The following is a 7776-nucleotide window of genomic DNA, read 5'->3' on the forward strand; positions in this document are numbered from 1 at the left end:
ATCATATGCTAATTCATTCCCACCAACAGTGTACAAGAGTTCCTTTTTCTCTACAGCCTCGCCAACACTTGTTTCTTGTGTTTTTGATTTTAGCCAGGTGTGAGGTAATACCTCATTGTGGTTTTGATTTGCATTTCCCTGATGATGAGTGAGGTTGAGCATCTCTTCTTGTGTCTGTTGGCCATCTGGATGTCTTCTTTGGAGAAATGTCCATTCATGTCTTCTGACCATTTTTAATTAGATTCTTTGTTTTTTGGGTGTTGATTTGTGTAAGTTTTTTTATATATTCTGGATACGAACCCTTTATCAGATATGTCATTGACACATATCTTATCCCATTCAGTAGGCTTTTTGTTTTGTTGATTGTTTCCTTTGCTGTGCAGAAGATTTATTTTGATGTAGCCCCAATAGTTTATATTTGCTTTTGTTTCTCTTGCCTCAGGAGGCCTATCTAGAAAGAAGGTGCTATGACCAATGTCAGGGAAATTACTGCCTGTGCTCTCTTCTAGGATTTTTATTGCTTTAGGTCTCACATTTAGGTCTTTAATCCATTTTGAGTTTATTTTTATGTATGGTATAAAAAAGTGGTCCAGTTTTCCCAACACTATTTGTTGAAGAGAATTTTTCCCATTGCATTTTTTGCCTCCTTTGTTATAATGGACCATATGATTGTGGGTTTATGTCTGTGTTCTGTATTCTGTTCCATTGATCTATGTGTTTATTGTGCCAGTACCATACTGGTTTTTTCTTCTTTTTTTTTTTGTACCATACTGTTTTGATTACTAGCTTTGTAATATATCTTGAAATCTGGGATTGTGATACCTCCAGTTTTGTTCTTTTTCAAGATTGCTTTGGTTATTCAGGGTCTTTGGTAATTCCATACAAATTTTAGCATTATTTGTTCAAAGTTCTGTGAAAAATGTTGTTGGTATTTTGATAGTGATCACATTAAATCTGTAGGTTGCTTTGGGTAGTATGGACATTTAACAGTATTTGGTCTCCCAGCCCATGAGCATGGGAGTATCATTTGTTTGTGTCATCTTCAGTTTCTTCTATCAGTGTTTTATAGTTTTCAGAGTACAGGTCTTTGACCTCCTTGGTTAAGTTTATTCCTCAGTATTTTACTATTTTTAGTGCAAATGTAAATGGGATTGTTTTAATTTCACTTTTTGCTGCTTCATTACTAGCTATAGAAATGCAACAAATTTCTGTACATTGATACTGTATCCTTCAACTTTACTGAATTTATCAGTTCTAGCAGTTTTTTTGGTGTAGAGTCTTTCAGATTTTCTATATATAGTACATGTCATCTGCAAATAGTGAAAATTTTACTTCTTCCTTAACAATTTGGATGCCTTTTATTTCTTTTTGTTGTCTGATTGCTCTGGCTAGGGCTTCTAGTACTGTGTTGAATAAAAGTGGTGAGAGTAGACATCCTTGTCTTGTTCCTGACCTTAGGGAAAAAGCTCTCAGTTTTTCCCCATTGAGTATGATGTTAGTTGTGGGTTTTGTATTTAAGGCCTTTATTATGTTGAGGTATGTTCCCTCTATCTAGACCTGCTTTATTGAGGGTTTTTATTCTGAATGGATGTTATACTTTGTCAAATGTTTTTTCTGCATCCATTGAAATGATAAGACTTTTATCCTTTCTCTTGTTGATGTATCTCGTTAATTGATTTGCAAATATTGACTCACCCTTGCATCCCAGGAATAAATCCCACTTGGTCATGGTGATTTTTTTTTTTTTTAAGATTTTATTTATTTATTTGAGAGAGAGACTGGGAGAGAGAGAGCATGAGAGGAGGGAGGGTCCGGAGGGTCAGAGGGAGAAGCAGACTCCCTGCCAAGCAGGGAGCCCGATGCGGGACTCGATCCAGGGACTCCAGGATCATGACCTGAGCCGAAGGCAGTTGCTTAACCAACTGAGCCACCCAGGCGCCCGGTGATTTTTTTTTTTAATGTATTGTTGGATTTGATTTGCTAGTATTCTGTTGAGGATTTTTGCATCTGTGTTCATCAGGGATAATGGCCTATAGTTGTCTCTTTTTGGTGATGTATTGGTTTTGGTATCAGGGTAATGCTGGCTTCATAGAATGAATTTAGAAGATTCCCTTCCTTTCGTATTTTTTGGAACAGTTTGAGATGAATAGGTATTAACTCTTTGCCAGTGAAGGCATCTGGTCCTGGACTTTTTGTTTGTTGGGATTTTTTTTAAATTACTGATTCAGTTTCATCTCTAGGAATTGGTCTGTTCAAAATTTCCTATTTCTTCCTGATTCAGTTTTGGGAGATTATATGTTTCTACAAATTTATCCATTTCTTCTAGGTTGTCCAGTTTGTCGGCATATAATTTTTCATAATGTTCTCTTAGAATCCTTTCTGTGGTGTTTGTTATTCTCTTTCATTTCTGATTTTGAGTCCTTTGATAAGTCTGGCCAAAGGTTTATCAATTTTGTGATCTTTTCAAAGAACCAGCTCCTGGTTTGATTGACCTGTTTTATTGTTTTTTTGGATTCTGTTTTGTTAATTTCTAGTCTAATCTTCAGTATTTCCTTCTACTGACTTGGGGTATTGTTAGTTCATTTTCCAGCTCCTTTAGGTGTAAGGTTGTTTTGAGATTTTTGCTTCTTCCAGCATCATTTTTAAAAAAAAAGAATTTATTTATTTTGAGAGAGAAAGCAAGTGAGCATGGTGGGGGGGTGGGGGCGAGGCAGAAGGAGAAGAGGGAGAGAAGCAGACTCCCTGCTGAGCATGGAGCCTGATGCAGGGTTGGATCTCACAAGCCTGAGATCATGACCTGAGCCAAAATCAAGAGTCAGATGCTTACCCAACTGAACCACACAGGCACCCCCAGCATAATTATTAATAGGCCTCCTGTTCCCTCTCAGGTATCCTGGTTTAATGCTAAATGATTATTACTTTACAGATGAGGAAATAAGAGCCTGTGAGGTTAAATGATTTGCCCATTATTACTTATTAATAGGTAGTGTGCTGAGGACTCAAGGCGACAACTTGTGTGGGTATCACTAATCTGGGGCTCCTAGAAATAGAAGTGGACACACACAGAAGCCTTTCATTCTCCCTGCTCTTTAAGGCTTGGAATCCCCACAGTCCAAACTACAGCCCTCTGACCTGCAGAAAGTGGGAAACCATGTTTGTAAAAGAGGGTTGCCTTAGATTCTTCTGAGTATGACTGCCTTCCATTCTCTGCCCCTTGTGTCTCTCATATCATATCTAGGTCTTTAGATTGTCCCCTGGGTCTCAGTGCTGCTACTGGACCCCTCAACCCTCAAGAGCCTAGCCTTCTGAGATGACTCACTGTGCCATTGTGCATTCTTTTACTAGTTTCAGCCTTCAGCCTAAATGTATATCCTTGAAATCTCTGGCACAGTACAACCTGTAGACTATTGATACATGTGATTTTCCAGTCTCCACAGGGAGGTGAGAGGGAGTTGGTTAACAGGAAGTTATATCTGAGACACAATCCACTCCATAAAATATATGTCAAAAATTTGTACAATGCACATGGAAAAGACAACTGTAAACTGAAATGAGAACTGTTGGGTATGTTAATGTGATAGAAGGATTTTCTTCCCCCATGTTTAATATTTTATAATAAATATAGATTTTTAAGCACCAAGTTTATAAATGTAATGTTCCTACTTTGTAGGAACAAAGGTTACTTTTACTTTTGAAACTTACCTGAGAGACTTCTTTAAATTATCTGTGTTTCTAATACTATTACTGCCTGCCTGTTCACTTTTAATCATTTCTCAGAGCAACATAAAATTACTTACATAGAAGGGCCTCAGCAAAGCACAAGGTATCTACATTATTAGCTTTTCAAAATTATTAAGGAGGGGCACCTGGCTGGCTCAGTCGTTAAGCGTCTGCCTTCGGCTCCGGTCATGATCCCAGGACCCTGGGATCAAGCCCCGCATTGGGCTCCCTGCTCCACCGGGAGTCTGCTTCTCCTTCTCCCTGTGCCTGTCACTCCCCTGCCCTCACTTGTGCTCTCTCTTTCAAATAAATAAAATCTTATAAATAAATAAATAAAAATAAAAGCTAGCATCCCAGGAGAACAAAGTAGAAGTATCTGGCATTTAAAAAAAAAAATAGTACAGTAATGTGATTTTAAAAACCTGAGACTCTTCAATGTGTCTTTTCTTCTTTAATAGCTCTCAACAATGGTAACCAAGACATGTCAGCCTGGTTCAATCTATTTGCAGACTTGGATCCACTTTCAAACCCAGATGCTATTGGACACTCAGATGATGAACTACTTAATGCTTGACTGAAACTATGTCGTCACTTCAGTGGCCTTGAAACATCAATTTTACAACATATTGCCTTTGTGGAAAGGAGTTTATATTGTAACCCATACACAAAAGCATCGTGTTTGTGAATCTAACACTTTTCAGCCAACTTTAAAGAGATGGTAAGGACTACATTTGAATAGATCAAGTATTTCTTTAATATCTTGGATTTGCAGCTGTTGATAATATGTGGAAAATACTATGAACCACTGAGTCGGAAATAGATACCAAAATTTATTTCAAAATAATAATTAGGAATACTTCTGTAAATAAGGAATTGGACTTATTTCATTGGAAAGCCTTTTATGTGTAAGTTGCCTTGCTGGCTGTGAGAATTCTGTATGTGGATAAAGACAGCATGTAAATTTGGTTGTGATTTGGGGTTGGTTTTTAAATAAAACCATAGCAGGGGGAGTTTTCTGTTGTGGAAAATAACACTAGAACCAGAACAGTTTTGTCTTTAGTTAGAAAAGTAGAGTAAGATTTGAGAACTCAGTTTGCTTTAATGAAATCCCAGAGAAACTTGGTGCTTTTCTCCACTTGGAGGCTAAAATGTAACATTACTTAGTTTTTTTCCTTCACAGAAAATCATGGATACCCCTCAATTCCATTATTGAGTTTTCATGGGAAAATAGCAGGAGGCTTCATTTGCTAAATCTATCCTCTGCAGAAGCTCATAAACCCATCTCCTAAACCACAAGAATGTCCAGTAATATTCAAGACATTGTACAGGTGTCTTTAGGCCTGGTTTTTCACACATTGTTACCATAATGTACAGTATTCATATTCTTTCTGAAAAGAAAGCAAGGGGAGGACAATCCCTAAGCACCTGGCAATAGTATTCCTGAAATTACCCAGAAACTTCTATATGAATGAGGGAAAAATTCTAAGCTTATCCTTGTACATATTTGTACACTTATAACCTATTTCTTGACACGATTTAATCCAGATTACTTTTCTGGCAGTCACAGAAGGCTCCGCATGATCAAACAGAAAGGGTCTTATTTTTCCACTTTTCCCTTTCTGTGGGTGACATCATCTAAGGCTCTATTTGATGACTGAGGAAAAATTGTTACCCTTACTGGAGGGAGGTTAGTGTAAGCCAGTGAACCCATAGCCACTGTATATACATATCACTCAATTTCCTGTTCTTTTTTCTTGACCATCCTTCAGATTTGAGGCAGTTCTCCAGGTGCCTTATTTTTGTCATCCAGTCCATTACATCTCCATAAGGGAACATTTTAACTGAGGTGTTCACAGCAGTTTCCGTGTGCTCCCAGTTTTCAACAGGCTTATTTATTGTTTGTTTATAAGAGAATGGCTTGTAATGTCCGAGTCACTGTAAATAGAACATTTTTTGGGACTGCACCAGAGTTGGGTAAAGTGCACTCCACCTCCATGCACAGCACTCTGGCCTAGCTATAATTGGAACTGCCCCCGAGCCCTCCAGGAAATCACTGGTGGTGGGGCAGAGTACCACCTAGGCTGGCAAGACCTTATCTGAGGATCAGAAGCATTGACTCAGGAAAAGGTTATGTAGTCTTTTCATGCTTATTCCTGTTTCTTTCTTTCTTTAGTTATCTTTTCAGTCAGAAGCATTTTTTACCTCTTCCTTTTTATTCAGTGAAATTCTCCAGAAGAGTCAATCACCAAGGACTGTGATTCGTAATTACAATCTAAATTCTGTACCTATGGTGACTCTGTGCTCTCAACTTCGAATACTTCAAAAATAATGCTAACTTTGTATCTTGAGTTTGTGCCATTTTTCTTTCATTAATTTTTTCACTAATACATTAGTTCACAAAATATTTCTATATCTCCTTCACATGCATGCAAAGTAGTCCCTGTTATCTCGAATAAACAAATAAATAAAACCTGAACACAGAGGAAAACCACTGATCTTTCCAAGCCAGAAGCCAGAATCCCAGACTATCAGTGTATTCACATTGCCCTCAATTTCCAAAGAACAGAAGTCCTCAAAAAAAAAAAAAACCACACAATAGATTATTATTATTCAGTTCTTAGATTCTCTTAACATTTCTTCTGAGTATGTAGTTGCCCATTTAATCCAAAAGCACATTAACTGTCTTAGCAAGTTGTTATAATTTCAACAAATCTAACAACTCCATTTTTGAAGAGCACATTGAAAACTTTGTTATTAAAATGAAGGTAACCATAGTTTTTCAAGATTAATTATTTGAAGTTCAGTCATTTAGAGGCCAGAAACAGAAATCTGGCTATATTATAAAATAGATTGCTAATAGAGGAAACAAACCACTTATTCAGTAGGGAGTGAAGGAAAGACATGATAAACATAGAACAGAAAGGTGATCAGTTGCTATTTGTCTAAATCTAGATCAAACATTCAATAAGAAATAACCTTAACCAAAGGTAGGCTGAGAACTCTTTCAAAGTAAACGGATGTTTTTATATTAAATGGGGGAAAATAATATCTCCTACTTTTTATTACCAAATAAGAATGCATTTAACCTTGGAAAAGCCCAAGAACTAAAATTTGTCTAATCTTTCTTACGACCACTTTACAAGTGAGACAGGAATACCAGGGTATATTAAGATCAGACTGGTGTAACTTTGTATTTTTTGAAATCTTTCATTAATTGTAAAACATAGCTCTGATATGGTTAGAAATGAACTGTATTTTTTAAAAAAAAAATAGGTTTCTGTATTTGCACAATGAAATTCAGTGTTTGTATTTCAACTATGGATATTTACTTCACATAACTATAGACCATCTGGAAATGTAGAGGTCTTACAGCATAAGAACAAAGGAAGTTCGTGCTCTCTTTTTCTGAACCTCTTTTAATAAAGATTACAAGATGCCATAAAACAAAAAAGTTGATTTCTTAAAGTACTCAATACAAATCCAATTATTGTTAACGTATTCAAAAATTTGGGTTTTACCTCAGGACCATAGTAGTAAAAGGTAGTCTGAATTGATCCAGATAACAGAATGAAAATAAAACCAAGGCAATTAATATCTTTCTTTGTAAGACTGATTCTTTTTAACTTCATACAGAAGGGACGTCATATGGGAAATAACAGAATGTGTTCTTTGTGTAAATACACTAACAAAATACAAACCATCAAATATTAAAAATTTGAGCCTAGAAACAATAACCAATGAAATATAAGCATAGTATTTAACCTGATTTACTGAAGGCAGGAATAAAAAGAAGCCAGAATCAATCTAGTTTATATCTTCTGCCATAGTATTGGCAGGGCCCTGTGTTTTCTTACCTTGAGCAATGAAGTAGCCCCAGAATCTTGGGATACTGAAATTAAACTAGGAAGGAAATACAAACTTAAATATTAATTCAACAGTATTGAAAGTAATGCACATAAAACACATACAATGGTAAGGTGTTTAAATATGGCAATAAAAACCTACTGAACAGGATGGGTCACCTTAATATGCTAACCATAAAATATCTCCTCCTTT

At 36.4% G+C, this 7776-nt stretch overlaps 2 protein-coding genes and 1 long non-coding RNA gene across 6 annotated transcripts in view; 2 read left to right on the forward strand and 1 right to left on the reverse strand.

Moving 5' to 3' along the window:
• Nucleotides 1–7295, forward strand: part of ICA1L (islet cell autoantigen 1 like) — a 61311-nt gene extending 54016 nt beyond the window's left edge. For 3 of the 4 annotated variants that reach the window (XM_081815362.1, XM_081815365.1, XM_081815363.1), the window contains one exon: nucleotides 4179–7294. In XM_081815362.1, coding sequence (XP_081671488.1) covers nucleotides 4179–4294 — 116 coding nt within the window. In that variant the 3' untranslated portion in view covers nucleotides 4295–7294. Of the gene's footprint in view, nucleotides 1–4178 lie in introns of all 4 variants that reach the window. The other variant, XM_081815364.1, reaches the window with a different exon arrangement.
• LOC145720742 (uncharacterized) overlaps nucleotides 1–7776 on the forward strand; it is a 440998-nt gene that overhangs the window by 64018 nt on the left and 369204 nt on the right. The gene's annotated exons all lie outside the window — the stretch shown is intronic.
• Nucleotides 7453–7776, reverse strand: part of FAM117B (family with sequence similarity 117 member B) — a 77287-nt gene continuing 76963 nt past the window's right edge. The window contains exon 8 of the mRNA XM_081815358.1: nucleotides 7453–7620. Within this exon, the coding sequence (XP_081671484.1) occupies nucleotides 7530–7620 (91 nt within the window). The 3' untranslated portion in view covers nucleotides 7453–7529. The remainder of the gene's footprint in view (nucleotides 7621–7776) is intronic.

The sequence above is a fragment of the Leptonychotes weddellii genome, chromosome 3, assembly GCF_054177405.1.
Source record: "Leptonychotes weddellii isolate Sample4059 chromosome 3, ASM5417740v2, whole genome shotgun sequence".
NCBI classification, from domain to species: domain Eukaryota; kingdom Metazoa; phylum Chordata; class Mammalia; order Carnivora; family Phocidae; genus Leptonychotes; species Leptonychotes weddellii.